Source organism: Cimex lectularius, unplaced genomic scaffold (assembly GCF_000648675.2).
Source record: "Cimex lectularius strain Harlan isolate CLEC.00 unplaced genomic scaffold, Clec_2.1 scaffold56, whole genome shotgun sequence".
In the NCBI taxonomy this organism is placed as follows: Eukaryota; Metazoa; Arthropoda; class Insecta; order Hemiptera; family Cimicidae; genus Cimex; species Cimex lectularius.
Window position 1 is genome coordinate 1,682,461 of NW_019394202.1, and position 26,625 is coordinate 1,709,085.

At 36.0% G+C, this 26,625-nt stretch overlaps 1 protein-coding gene and 1 non-coding gene across 4 annotated transcripts in view; both read right to left on the reverse strand.

The window, feature by feature from the left end:
• The window catches only part of LOC106666669 (TWiK family of potassium channels protein 18), a 195,751-nt gene that overhangs the window by 105,425 nt on the left and 63,701 nt on the right, over nt 1-26,625 (reverse strand). For all 3 annotated transcript variants that reach the window (XM_014394018.2, XM_024230121.1, XM_024230120.1), the window contains one exon: nt 2,019-2,630. In XM_014394018.2, the coding sequence (XP_014249504.1) occupies nt 2,019-2,457 (439 nt within the window). In that variant the 5' untranslated portion in view covers nt 2,458-2,630. The remainder of the gene's footprint in view (nt 1-2,018; nt 2,631-26,625) is intronic.
• On the reverse strand, nt 25,342-25,414 carry Trnaa-agc. Its single transcript has one exon. It is a non-coding gene; the product is annotated as a tRNA-Ala (tRNA).

Consider the following 26,625-nt stretch of genomic DNA (forward strand, 5'->3'; position numbering starts at 1 on the left):
TTTAATTTTGAATTATTCTTTTATTCACTTCAAACTAGCGCTCTTAACTTCCAATTAAGCTTTTAATTTCAAATAACACTTCGTAATTTCAGAGAACCCTTTAACATAAAAACGTCTTGTTTGAACTTTTTAATTTCAATTTAATCATTTTTAAGTTCAAATTAACCATCTTTCATTTCAAATTATCTCTTTATAACTTTAAATAACATTTCTTAATTTCAAATTAGATCTTTTTAATTTCAATGAAACCATTTTTGACTTCAAATTAACCTAGTTTTTATTTTGAATGAATCCTTATTTATTTCAAATTAACCTTCCTTCGTTTCAAATTAGCACTTTTTTAACTTCAAATTAACAATTTTTAACCACAAATTTAACTTTCTTAACTTCAAATTAACTCTTTTTTAACTTCCACATTAACTTTCTTGCGTTTCAGATTTACCCTTTAAGCATAACTTTAAATTAACAGTTTTAACTTTAAATTAGCCATTTGTCATTGGAAATTAACCCTTTTTAATTTCCCATTACTATTTTTAAGTTTTAATTAACCCGTTTTTTATTTAAGTTAATCCTTTATTTAAAGTATTTAAAAAATTTAGGAGGTGGGATGAAATATCAGCAAGTAAACTAAATTTTCTGTATATTTGAGTTTTTCATTTTAATATAAAATATTCGGTCTCTTAAAAGTTCATATCAAAATTAATTACAATAAACATTAAAATATATATCAAAACAAATTAAAAAAATCAAGTATTACTCCTTTAATTCGAGAAATTAAAGTTTCTAAGAGTCTAATTATATTATATTTATAAAAACAATCAATTAAAATACATTTTTTTGTTCGATTTTTCATATAATTTTCTCGTTTCAACCAAGACTTTACATAAAAAGTAATTTGGTCAATCTGATCACTAAACAAAATGGACATCATTTTGAATGTTAATTCTAATTAATTTTCTTTTGAACTTTTAAGAGCCCATTTATTTTACAGTTATTTCGTTATTTCCAATGAAATAATTTTTCTTTACGTGCTTACGTTTCAATACGTTTCTCTCCTAGGTTTTGTCGAAGTTTTAAATATGGGATTAAATTGAAATTAAATCTGTAAATTGTAAGTTAAAAACGGATAGTTTTAAATTAAAAATACTTAATTTGAAGTTAAAAAGACCAAATTTGAAATTAAAATGGATAATTTGACGGAAAAACCTAAAACTAACTACTCATGACTTAGTGGTTCAAGTTCCCTCCACGCTGCTTTATGCCGAACTGTTGAAATATTTGATAGGGCACGCTATTAACATGCTTGACTTGCATCATTCTAAATCATGTGAATCTTCAGCAGGACGAGAACTCGTAGCATTAAAATTCCCTTTTCGCAATTGACATTTGGGATTACACGAGGCTTTGGGTACTGAAATTCACTAAAGCTTTTGATTTGACTGTCATGTTTCCTGGTGGGTATTTTGGCCTTAAGAGATTGAATCCAGTTGTACGCTAGTTTCATCTGCCAACAGCATATTGCGTCCTTTTTATGTAAAAGGCATTGGATTGTGGAATGTTGTGGGCCTGCTTAAATAAGTTTTAATTCGAAAGATAGCTTTGACAGTGATTCTTGGGATGGGAAATAGAGGCAGATGTTACTTAAAGTTAGCAGTATAATTATAATTCCTGGGCGAAATATAATTTTCGTCTATGTATAGTCCTAGGTGCACCACGTCGCAGTTAATAGGGTATTTCCTGTTACTTTAATGGCGTAACTTCTTCAAACTGCGGACAAGCTGCTGTACCTAGGACTATCGATAAATGCTTGACGTGAAATACTCTAATTAATTGAAGGTTAAAATAACATAAATGTTTAAGTTATTAGCTTGTTAATAGAAACGACTGAATACTCTCGTATCTCTCCTCCAAACACAATTACAACAAAAACTTTTTAAAAGTCTAGACGATAGTTTGACAGTTAACTAAACTGTTTAAAATTGTCGCTAACGTAAATATTGTTAATGAAAATATCGAACCTATAGTTGTGATGACAGTGAGAGAATAGAGGAAAGATGCAGAGAAAGTCCACCTGTTTCGGACGGCCCCGACCTCGTCGTAGTTGCCCGCCTGGACGGCCGATACGACTTGGTTTTGGAACTTGATGATCTCCTCGGTCACGTTATCCCTCCAGCTCTTCTCCGTGAACGTGTTGAATTGCATAGTCGTCGACCAGAGTTTCTCGAGCATGGTCTGCCTCACCTCGGCGATCCTGTGGCCGTCATCCGTCGTCTGGCTCTTCTCGATCGCGGCGAAGAGGAACGCTCCCAAAATGGTGTAACCGACGATGAGGCAGACGATGCCGACGTTGCTGAAGATGAACGCCGCTAACGCCCGGAGGAAGTCGAGGAACTTCTGACCGCAGGTTTTCTTTCTCCTCGCAGACCGCCTCCTGAGTGAATTCCGATTCGGTGCCATCTGGTAACCGACTCCGCCGTTTATTTCTCATTTAGTCTCTTTGAATGTCTCACAGTTTACCGCCAACACATCGAACTGCCGACTCCTGTCCTTCGCCTCGACGACACCAGCCCTCGCGATCACTGCACCGTCCGTTTACACAGGCCTTACCTTCCGGCTCCGCATCGGTAAGACTGAAAACAAAAATTAATACGTTTATTCTATAAAAATGGAAAATGTTATTCAATTGACAACGTGACTTATAAAAAAAAATAATATTCTCCAAGTCCGTAAAAAAATATTATCATTAGTGGTCGGAGCCGTTCAAAACTTTTAACAAGTATTTGGTGGTCGTTAGAGCTTTTTTCCGCCAAATTAACACTTTTTATAATAAAATTAAATGAATTAATTAAATTAATTTTCATATCGTATGTTATATAAGAAACAATTTTATATTTTTAAAACGTTCTCAAATTAAAAAAAAGAATCCTTTATTATTATTAAATCCATTATATTTAGTGGTCTGTATACCAAGTTACTTTATTCAATTAATGAATCTTTTTATGTAAGGTTTTGGTTGAAATGAAAAAGTTGGTGTCACGAACGGGATTCGAACTCACGACCTTCGGTTCAATACACCGCTGCTCTAACCCCTTGAGCTATCGTGACAAAGGTCGTGGGTTCGAATCCCGCTCATGACACTAACTTTTACATTTCAACCAAAACTTTATTTTTATATTTAATTAGCAGAAAATATATACAATTTTATATAATATTTAATTTTAATTTTATTTTCCCAAGAGCCCAATTATTTGTATTTTCAAAAAATTAGCAAATATAACTTTTCTCCGTGAAATTCACCCTTTTTAGCTTTGAGTTACCTTTCTTAATGTCAAATAAACCAGTGTTATTTTCAAACTTAAATTCAACTTTAAGTTCAAATTAACCCATATATGTATTTGGCAGTCAAAATTGACCGTATGAATTATTTAAATTAATTATACTTTTTATGTAAGGTTTTGGGTACGACTCCCAATCGTGACAATGATTTTTCATCTTAACCAACACTTTTGAAAAAGTATAATTACTTTAAATTAACCTTTTTTAACTTCAAATTAACCCTTCTTAATTTCAATTTAATCCTTGTTAAGTTCAAATGAACACTTTTTTAAATTTAAATTTCAGCGTTGTCCTGACCCGCCTGCGGATCGGTCACACAGGTGCGACTCATGTAACTGTTGGTTGGAGCGAGTCGACCTAGGTGTTCAGCATGCCAAGAGGACAGACACACGGTGTCGCAGCTTGGCCCCGTATAGGGACCGAAATGGAATACCGCCGGATTATAGGAGAACGCTCGAGCATGACAGCGAGTTTAAAGAAAAACTTTTTAGGTTTTTAAAAGATATTGGGATAATCGGTTGTGTATAGTGGGGTATTTATTTCATAGGTTAAAGTTTAGATTTAGTTTATGTTAGAATAGGAGTATGCTGGGCGGCGGTGCAGCATATAATTTCAAGGCTCCACCGCTGCTCCGGTAACCCGGGTCTGGGCGGAATATCAAGTACCCTCCGACCCGGATTCTAGACAGAGGATATGCATATTTGATTGGGTTTGTATATAGGAGTATGTATTTATAGTACGAGTGACTGTGAGAATGACTAGTTTTAGGGAACGTAAGGGCGCCGAAATGACCAAAGAAGTCGATGGCGCCCGACTAGAGCCCAACCTCGGAGCCGCTCAGGCACCAAGGTGGGTGATTCCCCCGATCCATCAGGGAGAGGCCAGAGTCCTCCTAGGAGGTCACTTAATTCTATTTCTATTTTAAATTTGAAAATACCCCTTTTTAAGTGCGGTAGCCGAGTGGTTTTCGTGAAAGACTCTCGGCTCTTAAACTGCGGTCGTGGGTTCGTTTTTTTAAAGCAACCCATCCCCCCACACAAAATTGCAATATATACAGTGTCAATAATCACCATTTTTTATATTTTTCCCTTTTTACCATACCCTTTACTCAGTTGGGTGGCGAAGTACTCGATATTCTACCATCGGCTCTCACACACTACGCATTCACGCCAACAAATACATTCACCCTCAACTGAGCAACTATCTACAACTCTCAAACAAAACTATCGGTACTATATACAATAAAACAATCCTGTTTCCTCCAAAAATCGGAACAGGGGAACTGAAGTTTCTCCGTGGAGCTGAAGCACGATTCTCATATCAGGTGGCTTTCCTAAGCGCTATCTATATCCCCAGCCAAGGAATTGTACCTTTCAGTTAGGAAGGATACATCGAGCAATATCTATGCCGGTCACACAGATTTGACCTAAAATTAAAGGTCCGTGTGTAAACCTCGCATTGCCTTATTCTTAATCGGGTAAGGCGATCCTTCTTCTTCAAATCAGATCCTCCGAGGGGCACCTATCGAAGGTGTTTTCTTTATTGCAAGGAGCTAGGAGTGTTGAATAAAGCAGGGAACACACTTACCCGATGCTACCGGACGCAAATCAAAAGTCCAATTTTACTTAAGATTGTATTACCCCCGTGCACATCTGCCCGATGCTATGCAACGCTACCGTACCCTAAGCCCTGCGATCCCCACTGTCCAGATTTTCGTCGGGTCGCATCGAGTACAGTCGAAGATAAAAGAACCGAACACTCATATTTTTATTCAAACTACATGTATTATTGTCGTTATATTAATTACAACATACTTATTTTAATATAAACCAAATTAACTGTGATTAAAAATTAATTAGTTTTTATTTAAAAAATTAATTTTAATGGTTTGGTAGAAAATTAATCAAAACACCGGAATACGATTTTTTGATATAATGAATTTAACTAACAATTTATTGTACTCGCTTCGGCGGTACATATACTAAAATTGGAACAATTTATTACACGGTTTTGCTCATAAAATTTAATTAACAATTTATTTCATAGTTTTGCTCGTAAAATTACACCATTTTGTAATGTCGGGTAGCATCAGAACAGGACACTCATATTTTTTGTAGTTTATTTCAAACTAAGTACATGTAATTTTGTCGTTATATTAATTACAACATGTTATTTTAATGTAAACCAAATTAAACGAGATCAAAAATGCATAAGTTTTTATAAACATTGTTTAATTATGATGGTTAGGAGTAACTTTATTTAAAACAATTAAGTTTAACAAACAATTTATTAGATGGTTGTGCTCATAAAATTTAACTAACAATTTATTACAAGGTTTTGCTCAAAATAGTGCATTAAGAACAAAAGATGCGTTGCGATTGTGATAGTGATTATTGTCATAAACGCTGTGGAATGTACGCGACTTATTTTCATATCAACCAAATTAACCGAGATCAAAAATTAATTAGTTTTTATTTAAAAAAATTAATTTTAATGGTTTGGTAGAAAATTGATCAAAACACCGAAATACGATTTTTTATATAATGAATTTAACTAACAATTTATTACACTGTTTTGCTCAAAATAGTGCATTAAGAAAAAAAGAGGCGTTGCGATTGTGATAGTGATGTGTGATACACGCTGTGTGACTTTACGTGCGTGCGCTTGACGTCGCATAGATGTGCACACCCTACCAAAACGTGACAAGCGTCGGGTAGCGTCGCATAGTGTTGCATCGGATAAGTCGGTTCACCGCTTAGTGCAGGTTTGTTTATTCGAAAATAAAAACTGTATGCAGTTTATAATCAAAGGAATCAAGTTATTGTGTTTCCTTTGGTCCTTCAAATGTTTACAATAATTAAAACTAGATAAGCCCAAAACGGCCAGCTCGTAAATGAGAATGGCACAAGGGAAATAGAGAAAGTTACGATAATGCCATTTGCATCACAAATCGGACGGGAAACGGGCCAAATTTGAACAAAACATCCAAAGGTCGGGTCACTTAGTAATTTTCCTTAAGAAATTTAATTAATTTGGCCAGTAAATAACGAAATATAAAGAAAAATACAGGTCGATAAACGAATTGAAAATAAACGGGTCCAAAAAGATATGTAAACGTTCAAATAATAAAAACACAAAACTTGTGTTTAACAAACAGTCGCAAGATTTCGGACTGTAGAATATGAATTATAATAGGAGTGAGATCGTTTATTTCGGTTGGTAGGAAAAGATTCGGGAACTGTATCAGTGGTACACATTGGAACGTGTCCAACAGATGCCAAGAGACAAAGGTAAAATTAAATTACACCTATTTATAGATATATTTAATACAAAAGGGGGCTATTTACACAAGAGAAGGGCAATTAAAGGATTATGAGCCGGAAAAAACAGGACGACGGCCTCTGTAACGGGATGCCCTTTCTTTTCTTTGTGGATCGCTTCACGAACAAAGGTCCTTAGATGTCGCACAGAAACAAACCCTGGCCAAGCTGCGTCTTTTTAAATATGTAAATCAACAATAGATAAGTGGATCATAACCAAAAGCGCAAAAACCCGTCTTCCCTAGGTCGTTGTAACCAAAAACCGAAAACCTTGTCAAAAGTGATTTGTTTCTTGCCTAATTACCTTCAGAACATAGTCTTTAGGAAATGATTGATGAACCGTACTCGGAGAACAATAGACGATTCTGTAAATAAAGCCAGAAAAAGGCAAATCATTTTGTCAGACGGTTTTAGAACTATAGATCATTTTCAATGGAAAGAAAACCGTTTGAAAAACGGTTGGGAAATAGAAAAAACAAGAAAACTTTTCCATTGTTTTAAAGGCAAAAATGAATTTTTTTTTTACCTTTCCTATTTGATTTATAGCTGATTTGATTATTTATATGGAAAACCATCATATTAACACTTTTAAGTTTTAAATTAACCTTTGGTAACTTCAAATTAGCCTTATTTTACCTTCAATTAATACTTTTTAACTTCAAATAAACTGTTTATTATTTTGAATTAACTGTTTGTAATTTTTTTTACCGTCTATCATTCATTTTTAACTTTTACTATTTTTTACCTTCCAATAATCCTTTTTAATTTCAAATTTGCATTTCTTTATCTTCAGTTATCCCTTTATAACATTTACTATTGTTTACATTCAATTAATCCTTTTTAATTTCCAAGTAGCATTTCTTACCTTCAATTAATCCTTTTTAATTTTCAGCATTTTTTCCTTTCAACTAAACATTTTTAACTTCAAATCAATTGTTTTTTGCTTTCTACTGACCATTAAAGAAAAAAGATTTTGTCAATACACAGAAATTTTCCTTTATATTCCATACCATTTACTAAACTTTTTTTAATGCTTTAAAGAAAGGGTTAATTTAAAATTCAAACTGGTAACTTTCGAAATTAAAAAAAAAATTAATTTGATAGGAAATATGGGTTATTTGCCAGAAAAACCGATATATGTCGTTTTATTTAAATTTAATTTTCATAGGGTCTTCTAAGAGCCCAATTTAAAAAGAAAAATTCTCGTATATACGGAAATTTCATTTTACGCGCCGAAGAACGGATTGAATACGAAATATAAAATTACATATTATTTCCTAAGTTTTTTAGGCTTTAAAGAAAAGGTTAATTTGACATTAAAAACAGTTAATTTAAGGTAATAAAGATGAATTTGAAGGTGAAAAAGCTGAATTTGGTGACCCCAAATACTTAAATGAAGTTTAATTGTGAACTCACTATTTTTCGTGGTCCGCATGACCAATTAATATCATTCAATTAATTAAGGTTTTTAGTTGAGAGAAAAAAGTCAGTGTCACGAGCGGGATTCGAACCCACGACCTTCGGCTTGATACGCCGCTACTCTACCACTTGAGCTATCGTGACTTCGATCCGCTCGGGGAAAATGGCAAAAAGGAGGGAAAATTGAAAAGGTGGGGTGAGATGGGAAGTTAGTGCCCGAACATTTATGTTTTACATAAAACGGACCACGTAACCTAAAACTTAAAAAAATATATATTGGCTCCAGACGCAACGTCAGGACCTGAAAAACAACAGATACAAGGAAATGTGCAGGTGAACAAGGTAAGGATAAAAACTCCTTGTATTGTGAATGGAATTTTTTGACTAATTGAAAAAACTGGCCCGAGTAATTATTTCATCGCTTCATCGATGTCAGTACTTTAATCTTGTCATATACGTGTGTGGTGATTAGTGACCGTTAATCGATAATTATTCAGAAAACGTGAAAAGCGGTCTGGTGTGACGTAGGTTTTAGGAAAACATTTTCTTTATCGTGCCAACGTTTCGATCTTTATTGAGATCATCTTCAGGGCTCAAAGTGTTTGTCTTCNATCTCACCAGACCGCATCTCACGATTTCTGAATAATTACTTGTCATATACAACGATCGTACAGAAATTTTTGAAATGTGTATTTTTCTCTGTGTCTGCATAGTTATTTATTTTGACCAGAAACTAGCTGTTATTTCCATATAAGCTCTGGATTAGTTGTGCATCCTTTGACGGTTGGTCTTTGTGGTTTTGTGGCGGTTTGAGCGGTGGAACTGTTGAAATTGTCCCTGTCATTAATGCTATTGCACTTTGAGCAAACCAACCCGCTTTTTCTCTCATGGCAAACATTTTCAGAACCTATTGCAAAAGACAAAACCTAAACCCTCACCCGCCTCGCCTGATAGAATTAACGAACCGTTTCGAGTATTAGTGAGGGTATTTTGAAAATGTACCCTACCACAATCCCGTGCACTACATTTAAACGGCGCTCAAAGCCGTGCAGCGCCCGTCGTTCAAAATGCTAATTTAATTAGCGCCACGAAACATTTGGCCCGACTCCATGTCTCTTTATAAAAGCCACAAATTTCGACCGGTTGGCAATTTATGTATTTATGTGAGTGTGCGATTGTAAACACAAATGAGTGACCTCATTATTTTCCGGCTGAAAAAATAATGATCACGGTAAAACATCGAGGTTTCAAGAGTTATATCGAAGGCAAGCACAATAAAAACAGTGAATTATAGAGGCTTTGATTAATCTTTCTCAAATAAAACTGAAATCAAATGATCGTTTTACAAACATTGATATTTTGCAGTTCATTCTTTTAAATACCTTTGGAGAATTCATCTTTTGAAAAAACTGCAGCAAGGAACTCGACGCAAAAATATCATTAAAAATATTTATCTATTTTTCATACAAATCACAAAAGACTTAACAAAGTTAAATCACAAGTGGCGGATTTTCACTCACGAGGTCGGACGAGGTAGTTTCCGAAAAGTGTGAACAGATTAATAAAGATATAATTATCGACACCGTCTACTTACAATGGGGTAACCCCCGGTAGATGGAGGTGCTCTGTATACTCAAGTAATGCCAGATAACGATCCGAGGGATGGGCATGGAGTGTGTATGCTGAGGTACATGGAAAGTAGAAGTGCAACGTAGTCCAGTAGGTGCCACGATACTACAGCCAAGGATTTTTCACGGGAATCCCGACAAAGACCCCCTCAGACTTTAAGCGGAAATTTCAACCACCAGCAACTGGACACCGGCCCGTGGAATGAGTAAGCCCAGATTCAATACCTCCAGTGCTATCTCAAGGAGGCAACTGGTAATTGGTTTAAAGAGTAATTGAAAGTGCTATTTCTGTTCTAGCCATGAGAGAGGAGCGAAGACCCATCAGAGAATAAGCGGAAATTCAAAGTACAGCAACCGCCAATGGATGGAATGAGTAGGCCCAGATTCGTTATCTCCAGTGCTAGCTCAAGGTGGAAGCTGGTTGTAGGTTTGAAACAGAAGAAAAAGAGCTAATTCCGTTCTAAACCTGCGAGAGGAGCGAAGACTCGTCGGAGTATAAGCGGAGATTCAAAGTAACAGCAACTGCCAAGCGGTGGAAGAGTAAGCCCAGATCGATACCTCCAGTGCTAGCTCAAAGGGAAGTTGCTGATTGGTTTGAAGAGTAAGAAAAAGAGCTATTTCTGTTCTAGCCCTGCGAGAGGAGAGAAAGCCCCTCGGGCACGTAATCCATGTGAGGACGTCATTGGCAGTTGGCGTTTGGCTTATTGTACTTTCCTAGTTTTTTTAGTGCAATCGACTCGATCCTTCTCCTAAGAAGTACTAGGTCAGTGCATGTCGTTGCTGCATTTTCATTCCCTGGGTTTTCTTTGTATCGCAGGTTGAACAATTGCTTCGCATTCGAAGATGATGTGGGTGGTTGTTTCTTCCTCCTTATTGCATAACCTGCATAAATGGGTCGTCATTGAATATACCCATTTTGGGTATGTGTTTTCTGAGACACCAATGACCGGTAGTCCTATAACTCTTCTGAGTTTAGCCCCCTCTAATTGTAGCATTGAGTTGGTCATACTTGGTGAGGGTTGTTTTAGAATAAGTTTACTGAGTTTATCCAATTCTCCCTTTTTTGGACCCATTGTGTGATGGTGGATTCTGTGTTTGTTCTTGTTATCCCAAGCATATGGCCTTGTGATTTTGTAGATCTTCCTCTGAACAGTGGGACTGCTTTTTCGTTACCCAAAATTCCCTTGTCTCCTGGCGCCCAAGATATCATCACATTGTTGAAAGGAGGATGAGATCAAGAATACTGCCTTACAGAACACTGCTTTGTAATTGTCGATGGTGGAAAAGGATTTTCCGATTTGTACTTAAATGTTGTATTTAGTTACTGTAAAAGAGTTTCATTTTGATAATTTTTCTTTTCGCCTTTAATCTAAAAAAATTATTGTTGGAATGGTAAGATAAGTCTTGAAAAAGTAATTGGATCGATTTGAAACAAAAGTGGGTAAAAGTGGGGGTAAATACCATTCCGCGAAAGAGATAATTTAGGCCAAAGTTAGCTGGCATAAGAAATTATAAGGTACGGTTTAATAACGGTCAAAGTTCCGTTCGGCTCCCGAGGACACCCTCCGCATCCCGGTGGCCGGATGAAATAAAATCCTTTTAAACTCCAACCCCTCCAGGAACGAACAGAAGGGTGGTTTTAATAAGAAAGTGATTTGTACCGGACTGAGCCAATTGATTGAGATCCTGCAAGTAGGATTTTTCCATTTCAATTTTTCTCCCAGTCTCGATCGTCTCCTGACTATAATATCGCGATAACTCCGCTTCGAATTCAAAAGTTCAAGGGGCCAGAACGATTAAGAATCTTTATTAAACCAAATTAAAGTTTTTGTCGGTGCGTTTTGGACAAACTACGCAAATATTTTTAGGGTGGTTTCCATTTTTTAACCTTAGAGAGGAAATGATAAGCTTAGGGTCATTCACCTAGGGTATTCAAGCTTAAAATAAACAAAGGTATGAAAGTAATTGATCCAGAAACGAAACCGGACATGCAAACACGGCATGTCTTCTGAATCCAACGTTATAACATCAATTATGAACTTATCGGATTATTTTCTGTCCCGATTGTAACTATTTATTAGCTTATATCCAGAATAAACATACACCAGGTTCATTGACTGGGAAACGTAATATTTGCATTAAGGGCGGCCCTATTACATTTCCAGATTCTATCGTGATCGAGTCAATCCATCCGTGACCGAAATCTGCCGGTCGAACCTCGATTCGGCAGGCCCTTCCCGGTCGCCATTGTCCTGGGGTGGAAAATTTATAGAAAAGATTGACAGTTCATTGTCCTCATGACAGTAAAACGAGACACTCTCGACGGTGTGTTGTCGAGGCATAAAGATGAAAATCAAGCGTTTATCAATCCATGGTAGCCCTTTAAACACAACGTAAACATAGGATTATGTTCCAGCCTCTCCTTAGAGCTTAGACGAAAAAAGACGGAAAAGAGAGGAAACCTTACCTCGTTACTTCAAAACACCATCCAGTTTACAATTACCTCGTTTTACCACAAGTGTGCCGAAACGTGAATAACTGGCATTAGTCAAAACGTATTTAAATTTCAGAGGTTATGCTGATTTACAAGGCAGCCGAGTTCGGTTTGAAAACACAAGAAATAGGAAGACATTTTTTTTTTAATACCACCTCATCAGTATACGAATATTGGGAAAAGATTATACCTCTAAGAGTAGGCGAGACTAACTTTCTCTTTATAATTCACGGATTATTGGGAAAAGATCTGGAGAAAAGTAGTCCAACTGGACATTCGTTAACTGGATTAGTGTTGGATTGGAGGATCTCTCTCTCTCTCNCACACACACACACACACACACACACACACACACACACACACACACGTTTTCAACAAATGACGCTTTAGTACGCGAAGGGCTTTGTGCATTTGACTGAGAATTAGCCTTTGCCTCGACCTGTGTATAACCCAGACGTAACGCCTCACTCTTTTTCCATTGTTGTAAAAGCTACTATTTCTAGTGCGATATTCGAGGGGCTTTGTGCGTTTGACTCAGAGGTGGCACCTTGCCTCACCCTTTTTTCAACCCCCGTTTCAACCCTGACGTAATGCCATATAATTACGGTCTTTTTCCATCAATGGCATACATATTCCCAAAACGACACTTGGAGTTGGCATCTTTCCTCGCCGGGCTTACATCATGTCAAGTCTTCTGGCAACAGGTCCGATCAATCATTACCAGGAGTTTCGTGCCTATTTTGTTTTGTTCATGGACTTTTATCCGGTATGTTTTCTTTGCGTCGGTTTGAAGGCCAAAATTTATTTTGTAATGAAACGTATTATTTTTGATAATGTGAAGTAACAACCATATTCAATTTAATATTAGTTCTCTGGCCAAAATATCTCGTATAATTGGACAATCTGATTGAGTGTTTTTTTGAGAATTAGTGTCTCGCCTCGACTTGTTTATATCTCTGATTTGGAGACATTTGCCAATGACTGTCTGGAATAGATTGTATACTCTCTATCTATCTATCTCTTTCACTATCTTTCTTTATCTCTCTCTTTTTTTCTGCTTTTTCTCCCTTACTCGCTCTCTCTACTTTCTCTTTTCTCTCTCATTCCTTCTCTCACTCTTTCTTTCACGCCCTCATATCTCTTTTTCTTCTTTCTCCCTCTTTCTTTCTTCCACTCTCTCTTCTGTCTGTCTGTCTATCTGTCTCTCTCTCTTCTCTCTCTTCTCTCTCTTCTCTCTCTTCTCTCTCCTCTCTCTCTCTCTCATTATATCTTCTAGCTATCTTTTTCTATATCTATCTATCCATCTATTTATTTTTCTCTCCTTCTCTCTTCTATTCTCATCTATTGTCTTCTCTTCTTTTCTTATTTTCACTCTTCTCTCTCTCATTCTATCTATCTATCCAACCAGCCATCCTTCCATCTATCTTTCTATCTCTCTTGTATTCCCTATCTCTTTTCCTTCTCTTTCTTTCATTCGTTCTTCCCCTCTGGCTACCCTCTATTTATTCCTTTCTCTATCCTCCTCCTCTCTCTCGATCTATCTATCTATCGATCCCTCTGTCTCTTCTCTTCTCTTATTTTTTCTTCTCTTCTCTCTTATTCTATCTATCTATTTATCTATATATCCATCTACCTTTTTGTCTTTTTTGTCTACCTTGTCTATGTTTTTCTATTTTTCTCTCTCTTCTTTCTCACACTCTTCCTTTCACTCTCTCTTTCTTTATTTCTCTTACTTTTTCATTCTATCCATCCACTTCTCTCTCTCTCCTCTCTCTCTCTTACTCACTCTTACTCTCTCTCTCTCACTCTCCCTCTCCCTCACTCCCTCTCTATCTCACTCTCTCTCTTTCTCTCTTTTTCACCAAATGTAATACAGATTGAAAAAATATTGTCTTTATTACTTACTCACCTACTTTCGATCTACTTTATTACTTTCGCTTTTATTACTTGAAGCTATTACTCTACTTTATTACTTTCGAACGATATATTTTTTTTTTTTTCAAAGAAACTTAAAGTAAGTTTAAAGAAGCTTTTTCACTTAGGAAAAAAAGCTTTCAAGTTTTACTTATCCTTCTTTTTGACGATCGATAGCGAAGAGGAGGTACAACAGTGCAACCACCAGGACGCGATATCAGATGTGATAAAGACCTAAACTATTTTTCGAGAACTGAACAACAAAGTCTACAAACTATTGTTGTCTAAGTAAAATCCGCATTTATGCCAAGTTCGTATACCAAATGATCCTCAAGAATGTGCACCGTGAAGACTTTTTTTTATCGGTAGGCCACGCGTCATGTGTACAACGGAAAACCAGGTGGGGTTCGTTTCATGAAACGAATCGTCGCTTTCGGCGAAAAGTGGACTTTCTACAGCCGAAACGCCGTAAAGCAAAGGTTTACGCCTGGGCACCAGCAGTCCTCTTGCCAAAAGAAAGAAGCTCTGCCAAAACGTTTATGCTGTCTTTGGTTTCGAATTTCGAAATGGGTAATTCACATTCGGGTCAAAGTGAATCATAAATTCTGATCCTTTCGGAAACCTTTGTTTTCACCTGTGCCCGTTTGTTTCGCTTAAAAGTACTACCACCTCTGGATTTTATCCAAATTTAACGTTATTGCGACTGTTAGAAAGCTGAATGTTTCATCCTAAAGCCCATGTTTTGAACAGACCTAGGTCTTAATTGCTCAGCCAGCGAGGTTGGTCACCCGGTGCTCTCTCCCCTCACTCCTTCACACTCTCTCTCTCTCTCTCTCTCACGCTCTCTCTTTCTCTTTGTTTCGTTTTCACCAAATGTGATATAAATTGAAAAAATATTAATTGCCTTTGTTTTGTGTACATTCGAACAATTTTTTTTTTCAAAGAAAACGTTATTTGTAATTAAGCATGAAAAAATTGTTCGTTGTATTTTCTTAAGATGCCATTCGGCTCGGGTCTCTTGTCACCTGCCTCGCTAAGTGGTGGTATCATAAAAAATTTAAAAAAAAATAAAAAAATAAAACATGCCATTACCAAAGGATAGGCTGAGGTGGTTTGCTAAGTTTGGAATAACTTAAGTAAACTATTAACTTAAAGTTGCTTAAAGTTAGTTAAGAGTTAAATTATGCAGATCCAAACTCATTCGCACTCTCACTTTTTCTTAAATACATTCTTTCCTTTTTAAATACTCAATTAAGGTGGAGGAGTAGTCGATATCCCTCCATTATTCTTTACATCTATTATATAACTAACCTAATTGAGGGTTGATGGGTACTCTATATTCCGGCATCTATCCTCTTACACTATACTTTCGCGCTAATAAATACATCCTCTCCTATTTACATACTATTTGGGGGGGAGTAGTCGATATTCCTCCATCACCTGCTACACACATTATATAACTAACTTGGGTACTTAATATTCCACCATCGCCCTCTTACACTGCACAGTCACGCTAATAAATACCTTCCCTCCTATTTATATAATATTCGATCAATTAGGTTGATGGAGTACCCGATATTGCTCCATCAGCACTAACTAATAACTAACCCAATTTGAGGGTCGATGGGTACTCTATATTCCGGCATCTACCCTCTTACACTACACATTCACGCTAATAAATACATTCTCTTCTATTTACATACTATTGGGGGGGGGAGTAGTCGATATTCCTCCATCACCTGCTACACACATTATATACTAACTTAATTGAAGGCCGATGGGTACTTAATATTCCATCATCGCACTCTTACACTGCACAGTCACGCTAATAAATACCTTCCCTTCTATTTATATAATATTCGATCAATAAGGTTGATGGAGTACCCGATATTGCTCCATCAGCACTAACTAATAACTAACCCAATTTGAGGGTCGATGGGTACTTCCACCATCGCCCTCTTATACTATATATTCACGCTACAAACTCTCTTAATTGAGGGTCAGAGGGATATTAGGGCACCCAGATACTCGCTGCCGTGCTCAAGCATAATTCTCATATTGGGTGGCATTCCTACACTCATTCTATATAGAGCCAATTGCTCCTTACAATTAGGTGGGACACATAGAATAACCTTTATCCACAATGTGACATGTACTACTTCGCATGGTCTATCCATAATCGGGCGAGGATGATTCTTTTTTTGGTTTTTATATTATAAGTGAGAAAAATAAGGATGGAATCGATAAAAAACGACGGCATTTGGAAGGCGAAAAACTTTAGAGAACAAAATATATCTTATATTACTAGAAATTTTATTGAGAGGTTGTTCAGGGTGCACAAAACGAAATCAACCCTGTTTTTGGCTATAAAAAATAATAACCTATTTTGCTCCGTCATTTGGTACATGACATGAGTATAGTAGATACACATAATTGTATAGTTACATAGTGCAGTAGATACATATAAGATAGCGCATAATTAACCGATTGGCCACTATTAGCAAGAACATATCGTGTCTAATATTTTTCGGCAAAGTACCACCAAAAAAATGTCTCATTGAAATTCATGATCTCATGTCCGTAGCCTCCCCTAGTCATTTGTTTGGATAGAAATGGGAGTTTTCATTAGTGGATGTTTAAGACTAGTTAGCATTTATTTAGCCTAACTGTTTTAAATATTTTGTCCGGTTGTCAAAAGACAAATTTACGAAAAATCGTTGTCCCGAAAGGCATCGATACTGTTAGCGAGTGGGTGTGAAAGAAGTTTTCGCCACCATTGTGGAAGGAGATATTTTCTTGCAAAAAACGACTATTAGAAATCGGACGATTAAGCTAAACCTCTAATCTAAAATAAATCTCGAGTATAAAACTGGAGAAATGGTTCACTGTCAGACAGGTCTTCTATTTGAAGAAAATTATGTCCACTCAATTTTATATTTCAAAGGCATTTCTGTCATACTGACGATTTCTTATTAAACGATATTCTCAAATAACGACTTCAAAAAGAAGAATTTAACAAATAATGTTCATACTACATGTTTTCCTAAGAACTCCATACTATGTCCATACCAAAAAATAATTCGTCCAGCCAGACTGAATGTATAGATATCAAAAGAAAAGCTGTATTACATAGAAATAACTACCCAGAATCATTACTGAATGTGTTGGTCTGCCTATGCCCCCTGGGTTGATCTGCTAGATGCTTTTCGGCTTCGCGCAATCTTCAGTGATGTTTCTGGGTGATTTTTGTCAATTCAAATCTCTTTTATATAGCTTTTTTTTTAATTGTACAGATCATTTTTTCCTGTTTAATTGTACAGTATTACGAATATGTATAAATAATGTGATCTATTGTTAATTTGCATATTTATTATTGTTTATTTCCAAGTTTTGATGTTCTGTATTGTTGGTTCATCATGATTTAACACGAGATGAAGCGCGTAGTTTGATTTTCCGCCATTGCCCCTAAACGATCTTATGTGTTTTTTGACCCTTTCTATTATTTTTCGGACATTAAACAGGATTTATATTTAACGTTCCCGTTTGGGTCAAGACTGGTCTAGTCAAAAAACATAACTTGAGCAGAGTTGCTATTTTCATAGTTTAGACCTCGAATTCGATGCAGACATAGTAAATTTGTAAATTTTAACATGAATATGTTTTTGATACACATTTTTTTATATAATCATTTTTGCGACCGTGCGCATGGCTCAGATTAGGTTAGGTAAGATTATTGTTTCAATTACGATTCGGTTAGTTCATGGTGAAAGTCGGGTTGAGTTAGGTTAGGATTATAGCTAGCGACTGGTAAGGTTAGATAGCGTTATAGGTTGGTTAGATTAGGTTAGGTAAGGCTAAGTTTAGGTCTAGATAAAGTAGGGTTAAAAATATTACTCTATAGTACGGTAAAGGAAGGGTTGGATGAGTTACCAAGACTAGGTTGAAAAGTAAAATACATTTTAATCAAATTTTGTTAATTTATTTTATTTTTCAGGGGGGAAATTAAGTAAAAAAAATCAGAACTATTCGGGATTGCGATTTTAATGTTTTAACCTTTGGTGTAAATTCAATTTTTGTAATCACCTTTCATATTTCATCTAATTCGGTGTATTTGTCATAGTAAAGTCGTTTTTCTATTTTACATGGGCATGCTTTTGAGCTAGATACACAATTAGTTTTTCGAATGGCATTGTTTTCGGGCATGGTTTGTGACTGTTTCCACGTCATCGATTTCGCGTTAGCATGGAGTGCGCATGGATTAAGATGCGTTAGGTTAGGCAGTGCAAGAGTTAAGTTAGAGATCAAGTTAGGATAGGGTTAGGGTAAGTGGCTGGTTAAGTTAAGATAGGTAGTGCTAGAATTAGGATTAGGTTTCTTAGTTCTAAACCCCTGTAAAATACTTCTTTCATAGTAGTCGCCATTTTCATGATTTTCGAAAAACCGAAGCCATTTTTAAGGTAAAAACTTGAGAGAACAAAATATATTTCACTATCCTAAAAAAATTATGTTCAGGGGCTTTCATAGTAATTTCACCTGAAAAAAATGCCACAAAAAAATCATCGTCTAGATGTTAAAATGTTTTAGCAGACATACGTTTCAGATCAAATATAATAACAGAATTGATTTTAGGGGGCGTCGGAGCCCGCGTTGACAGGGCGCTCGTCACTGTAAGGTAAAGGCCCCGGGTTCGAATCCAGCGGCCCCTACATTCAGACCCAACATACTTACAAATGTGTGGTGATTAGTGACCGTTAATCGATATTTATTTAGAAATCGTGAGATGTGGTCTGGTGTTACGTAGGTTTCAGAAAAACATTTTCTTTATCGTGCCAACGTTTCGATCTTTATTTAGAATAGAATAAATTTTTATTTGTACATGTGCACAATAATATATACATTAATTTTAGAATGTAGGGAAAGTGACATTTCACTATGACTTCCTACTATTTACACTGGTCATTTTTTTTAATACAAATCGGTACGAGTAATTCCATATCAGTTTGTGGGAAAAAATATTTATGTTAACAAAAAACCACAAGCAAAGGGATGAAATCTATATATAAATAAATGCATATACAAAGTGTAGATGAGAAGTGAATAAATAAATAAATAAAATAAATTATGAAATACATAAATAGGTTTATAAATATTCTTATTACTATAAATTTGATAACTATGTAAAGTTTATATGACTGGTACATTGTGTTTGATCCTCTTATGTTTCCAGTTTGCATTTGTTGGATATGCACCTATCGATCTGCAAATAGGATTTGAGGAGACACTCATACGCTTAAAGAATTTGCAGACCGCATCGTAAATTTCCTCCTCTACCCATTTCATGTTAGTTCGCTCATGTAGGTCTGTCAATCTATAATATCTAGGAGAGGCAGTGGCTAGCCGCTGAAATTTATTTTGAATTACCTGTAATTTGTTGAGGTTTGTGTTACAGGTAAAATTCCATGCTGGGCAGGCATATAGCAACATTGGTTTAATAAATACTTTATAAATTAGTAGTTTATTGAGTTGGCTCATGCCAGACTCCTTGCTGAGCAATGGGAAAAGTGATCGTATAGCCGCTTTCCCGTTGCCTACAAGATTTCTTGTGTGAGCACCAAAATTCAATTTGGTATCAAGAGTGATCCCTAGATATCTCATATTTCTTAACCACTCAAACGATTTCCCCTAGAGTAATATGTTGTGGGAGAGCAGGGGCCTACGCTTAGTGAATAGCATACAACTGGTTTGGGAAGAGTTAATTTTCAGCTTCCATCTAGTGCAGAACCGTCTTACTCTTTCCAGCTCCTTATTAATGTTTTTTACGATCGCACTAATCCTCCAGGATGAACTGTAAAGCGCGATGTCGTCGGCGTACAAAGCGAGTTGGCATGATTTGGGCGTAGGCAAGGCATTTAAAAAGTTCGATCTTTATTGAGATCATCTTCAGGGCCTGGGATTTAGATGCCAGTGAGATTTTGCTATTTTGTGTTTATATACGTTGGATTTTGAAGTTATATCCAACGTATATAAATACAAAATCTCACTGGCACTCTCGACACGACACGCAAGAATGGCACAATTACACAGAAGACAAACACTTTGAGTGAGCATCTGAGAAAACATCTGCACAACATGGGTATATACATCGATGATCCTATTTGCAGATTATGTAATGAGGAGGAGGAAACAGCCACCCATATCATCTTCGAATGCGAAGCAACATCTCAATGGAGATTTAACCTAACGTACGGAATTAACTTAGGGAATCAAATTGCAGCAGCGACAGTCAATTACCTGGTACTTCTAAGGAGAAGGATTGAGACTTGAGTCTATTGCACTGAACTAAGGAACTAGGAAGGTACAATAAGCCAAACGGCAACAGTGCCTGGGAGCACAAACCCAGCTTCCTAGTATCCTTTTTTACCATACCATACGTAGGTACTAGCAAGCAAAATATTTTGATAACTTTGAAATCATGAAAGTATTTATGGTGATTACATGTGACAGTGACAAAGACAGCTGTGACTATCGCGATAGCTACTCTCAACTATCAGGCCGAGCTAAATAGTCTTTTCAAGACTGTTCGACAGTGCAACTATCAAGATGTGTGGCGCGGTGATAGTGCTTGCGATAGTCGCTCTCACGAAAGCAACTTTCGTGTTTCTTCATCCACTTAAAAAAAGCCAATTTAGACTGCCACATCCTACAATTACAAAGGGGAAAACAAGTTATTTATAATATTTTATTTTTACAACAAAGTGAGTTGGTAAAATTCTATGAAACGTGTGGTGATTAGTGACCGTTAATCGATATTTATTTAGAAATCGTGAGATGCGGTCTGGTGTGATGTAGGTTTCAGAAAAACATTTTCTTNCAATAAAGATCGAAACGTTGGCACGATAAAGAAAATGTTTTTCTGAAACCTACATCACACCAGACCGCATCTCACGATTTCTAAATAAATCCTTACAAATGTGCTATTTTTCAAAAACACCGGCACCCGGAGGGTTCGTATACCTCGTAAAAATTGGCGTGCAAAAACATTAAAAATGTTTGACGTAATACAAATACAAAAATACAAACCTAAGAATCGGATTTAAACGGATCGATGGAAAACTAACGTTTTTGACAAATATCACACCCACCAGTGTTTTTTATCATATTTGAATCCATCATGTTGAATAAAGTACACTATTTTTAATAACATTAATATGCATTTTTATCCTAATAAGATTACAAAACCTGTTGTGCCATGGTGAGAAGGCCAATTATTAATAAAACGTTTTTGAGATAATAAATTAGAGGTTAACTTTTTTCTTACAAGTGACTCCAAAAGTACTTTTTTTACCATTAGCCCAATGAAATATAACAGGGACTCTGTTTTTATTAGAATTAAAAGGGAAAATATATATTTCCCGGTTGGAAGTAAAATGACGATTTATACCCCCTTTTCCCAGTTTAATCAACCCTCGAAACCAGCCGTTTTATACTAAGTTTTTCTAAAGTGGACCTTTTACATGCAATGATCTTCCCAAAAGGAGACATACGATAGGACGTTGGGAGTGAATTTACAAGGACAAGCGGTTTATAGTCCCAACACCCTATTTTTTATGAGGGATAATACCTGAAACCGAGTCTGATAATGTAGTTTTAAGAAGAATGGGACCCGAAAATATTTCACCCTCTTTTCAGGGCCGAGTGTGAACGCGCGGAGATTTGTTTTATTAAGATTTTAATAAAAAGGTAAGCGTTATAAATCTTCAAGAAAAAAAGGAATAAAAATGAAAGAAAAGGTTGGACTTTTTATCTTTTGCGATACTCGTTTAGGAGGCCTATGTTTTTCTCTTAACTAAACTTCGTTTTCTTTTTAACCCCTTTTCCCTTTCATGTATTGTATATTCCTGCCTGGAGAGTGGAGTTTTAGAAATTAGATTAAATAAGTTTCATAAGCTTTGAATTTATATCACTTAAACATTTCTAAGGGGGAAATATCTACGATAAATATGAATTATGATATTCATTCATTATAAAGATTGAAAATAGGTTGAAATTATGTTAAATTCATATAAAAAAATCTCTTATTTATCATTTAAATTGCATCAGATTTTGTTCGAATCTGAAAATACAATATAAGTTATAAGTGGTCGACTCCCACCAACAGGGGGAAAAGTGGGAAAATAAAAAGGTTCTCGACATTTGGGCCTTTTCCTTTTTCCAATCGAATCAAAACTTTGCGAAAGACTTCTTGAAGCATTGATGCAACGATACGTGCTTTTAAACATTTTTATTTTCTTATAAGTTCCCGCCATTGAATAATATACAGGGTGTCAATTTACTTCCGTCACAGATTGTCTTCTCAAATTCATCGTATTCAACCTAGAAAAAATTAACACCAATTGAAAATTTCGTTCTCTTAATCGTTTTTCGTTTTTAAGTTAAAATAGAATTTTTTTGAGATTTCTATTTGGTTTTTACTATCTACTTAGGCATGTAATCATCTTCATGAGGCAAGGCGAGATGAGGAAGATAAGTTGAAACACTTCCTCCTTTTTATGTTTGACGCACAGTTTTTTATGTATAACGCGGTCCGCCGGTATAGGGTCCCAAAGTTCCCGCTGGGTAGTGTATGGGAGGGGGGAATAAATAAATAAAAACTTTCTGTTTAGGAGGTAGAGGTTGTTTTTTGCCTTTTTATTTATTTTTTAAGTATACTACAAAATGGAGGTAAATTTCAATTCGCTTACATTTGAGTTTTACTCGTGAGAGTCCATACGTTCTGGGCAAAGCTCAACAAAAAGTAGCTATCCAAACGCTAGGAAGCATACAAAGATTAGCAAGCCTATGTATCACAGGGGCAATGAGAACAATCCCTACAATGCTTTAGAAACTATGCTAAACCTACCTCGACTGGAAACATTCATACCAGGAGAAGCTAGGCAAAGTTCATTTAGGATCCAAAACCAATCAAATTGGATGGGAACTAAACTATTCGAGCACACAATGACGACTCACCACCATGAGCGCAAGAGGGAATCAGATACAATGATATGCTATTCAGATGGCTCCAAAACAAACGAAGGAACCGGATCGGAGTTATCTGTACCCAAAATATGATCATTCGAACTCATTAGGGAAGTACACTTCGGTCATTCAAGCAGAAATACATGGCGTCAACGCTTGTGCCCTGGAAAATCTTAAAAGAGGTTATACTGGCAAAAAATCCTCGTAAGATACGATAATAAGCCAAGCAGCGATTAAAGCGTTAGTCTGTAAAAAAATCACATGAAAAGTATTCATTGAATGCATCTAAAATATCCAAAACCTGGTGAAACACAACAACTTAAATATCATAGGTGCCTATACACAAAGGAATTTTGGGTAGCGATAAAGAAGACACGTTAGACAGAGGTCTAGGCCATACATTGGTGAATTATCGCAAAAAGTTAGTAACATTTTTAAACAAGAAGGTTTTAGAATAGCTTTTAGAAGTACGGGTTCACTTAAAAACATCCTCTCAAAACCTAAAGACAAAGTAGACAACTTGGCAAAAAGCGGGGTTTACCAACTCAATTGTAATGACTGTGGTATTAAATATATAGGACAAAGCGGTAGAGAAATAACTTGCCTAAATCGAGCAAATTTTCGGAATTTAAGGACCATCTAAAAGAAACAGAACATAATTTCAATTCAAATTTAAATACAAGAGTGTTACATAGTTTCAACAAAGGGAAAGAACTAGATTGGTTTGAGAAATTTGAAATTAAAAAATGTAAAATTGAACATGGTGATAAATGCATTAATAATATAACAGATTTTGATCTACCTCCCATTTTAAATATGTACATAAATAATATCAAACACCCAAATAATTAAACTAATTATTTTAATTGTTATTATTTTTCTAGTAATTTAATAATATTAAGTATTTACTAGTATAATATTTATTTGTGTTATAATTTCCGCGTTTCGCACGTTCAAATTGAGCGCCATTAAACAAATCAGCTGCTAATTGGAACGTCGCGTTGGCAGAGGTATCAGCGGGTTCACTTTGGCAATTCATGTCGAGAGACGTGGTTGTAGAAGTCCTTCAACCTGATGATGAGCTAAAAAGCTCGAAATTCGGATCGTTGCAAAACAACTTACTGTGAGTAGGAACTATCCTTCTAAAAAGTATTGAACACCACACTCACTCCGTCATTTATCAATTCTATTAGACAGAGGAGGATCTGCAAGACCAAACATAGGCCCAGAACCTATACTTGGAATAAGAAAAAAAATAGAATTTGTCATGGCAGAATGGATCCAAATAAAACAAAAGGGAGAAGTGGATAAACTCTAGCGGCGCTAGGCACAGTAAATTTATGATGAAACAACCCTCACCACGACTGGAAAACTCACTGCTGCTTTTGGAGAGGGCCAAACTCAGAAGAGTGATAGGACTATTAACCGTTCACAGGCATTCGAGAAAACATCTACATAACTTGGGCATATATAACGATGATCCGATTCGCAGATTATGTAAAGAGTCGGAAGGAACAGCCCATATCATCTTCGAATGAAGTAACGGCTCCATGGAGACTTAACCCAGCATACAGCAAAAAACCTTGAACGTAATTGTAGCAGCTACAGGCAATGACCTAATACTTCTGAGAAGGATTGAGTCGATTGTACTGAACTAGGGAACTAGGAAGGTACAATAAGCCCGAAGGCTGCGGTGCTGGGGAGCACAAACCCTATTCCTGGTATCTCATCATCATCACCATCACCATCTTCTGGTCAAACATCGAACTGTAATGTTATGTAGTAATTTCGCGGTTTTTTTCCAATGCTATTCGCATTTTCAAAGAGAGGCCAAATTGTTGTCATTTTTCGGTATCATTTGCTCAAAATTTTGACGAAATAATGATCAAAATTTTGAAATAGATTATACATATGAGGCAGTTTTCAAACAGGATAAGGGATGGCGACTTCATCAACCAAAGATACACCACAAAACTTGATTCTCATCTTTCAAAAATTATTTGAAGCACTTCTTAGGCTTGGATTCTCAGGCCAGTTCCAACCTGTGCAATGTGTGTTGTAGTTGTGTAAGAAAAAAATCGTGCATGATATGATTTAAAAAACTTGTGAATTATTTCTAGGATCAGTAGTTTTTAATAAAACCATGGGTGAGACAATTTTACTAAAATATCTTACAATTAATTAAGGTTTTCAGTTGAGATAAAAAAGTCAATGGCACGAGCGGGATTCGAACCCACGATCTTCGGCTTGCTACGCCGCTGCTCTACCACTTGAGCTCTCGTGCCCTCGATCCACTCGGACACTAACTTCCCATCTCAACCACACCTTTCGAATTGTCCCTCCTTTTTGCCATTTTTCAAATGTCGTGTAATCAATTTGATTCTCGGCGTTTTCAGTTGAGATTAAAAAGTCAATGGCACGAGCGGGATTCGAACCCACGTGGTTGAGATGGGAAGTTAGTGTCCGAGTGGATCGAGGTCACGATAGCTCATGTGGTAGAGCAGCGGCGTATCAAGCCGAAGATCGTGGGTTCGAATCCCGCTCGTGCCATTGACTTTTTTATCTCAACTGAAAACCTTAATTAATTGTAAGATATTAATTGGTCAAGCGGAGCACGAAACTAGTGAATTTACTAAAATATTTTCTTTTTGTTCTATACCATAGTGGATTCTAATCGACAAGCAATGTTTCAATTTACCTTCTTGTAACTGTTTATAGCATCAGTTGGTTTTTGAACATAACCATTTGTTGTAGAATATAACTTCCCCTCCTTGAAAAAAAATCGATTCCGGCGAAATTTAAAATTCAGAACCTAGTATTCAAGCGGCACATCCTTGACGTGGCAAAGTCTATTTTTAGACGAATTTCAGACACAAAAAGATAATAGCAGAAGAAAGGATTTTGTCAAGTAGCCAAATGATGTAAAAATTAGTGTAGACGGAGGAAAAAGAATCACATTCGAATAATTTTCGAATCGGAGTTAATGTCCGTTTCGTTTGTTTTCACTTAAAACTGAGCCAAGAAGAATTAAAAAATGAGTCAAACGTACAAATTTTAGTGGTTCTTTAAAAATATGATTTGATCATTTGTAATAACGTGCTTATAATTTAATAACTTGCTATTGTATTGTGAATTCTTGGTTAAATGAACTTTTGTACTAATTGAACTTAATGTTTCAACGGGTATATTGATAACAACTTTAAAGAATAAAGGCTTACTATTGTGAGTTCGTAATCATTTAAGTAAGAAAACAGTGAGTCCATTGTATTAAGTTTTAAAAAAATGGCTTTTTAACAACATTGATTATGTGGAAATCGAATTTTATTCGTTCGATTCCCCTTACCGATTGATTTCTTGTTCAATAAATTTATTTCACCAGGTCGATTTTAAACATTTACAATTGAAGATATTCAAAGAAATAAAACTCCAACCTTTGGCATTTTATTAGCATAATTTAAATTATATTGCAGTCCAATTAAGAAGTAAGAAATGACGT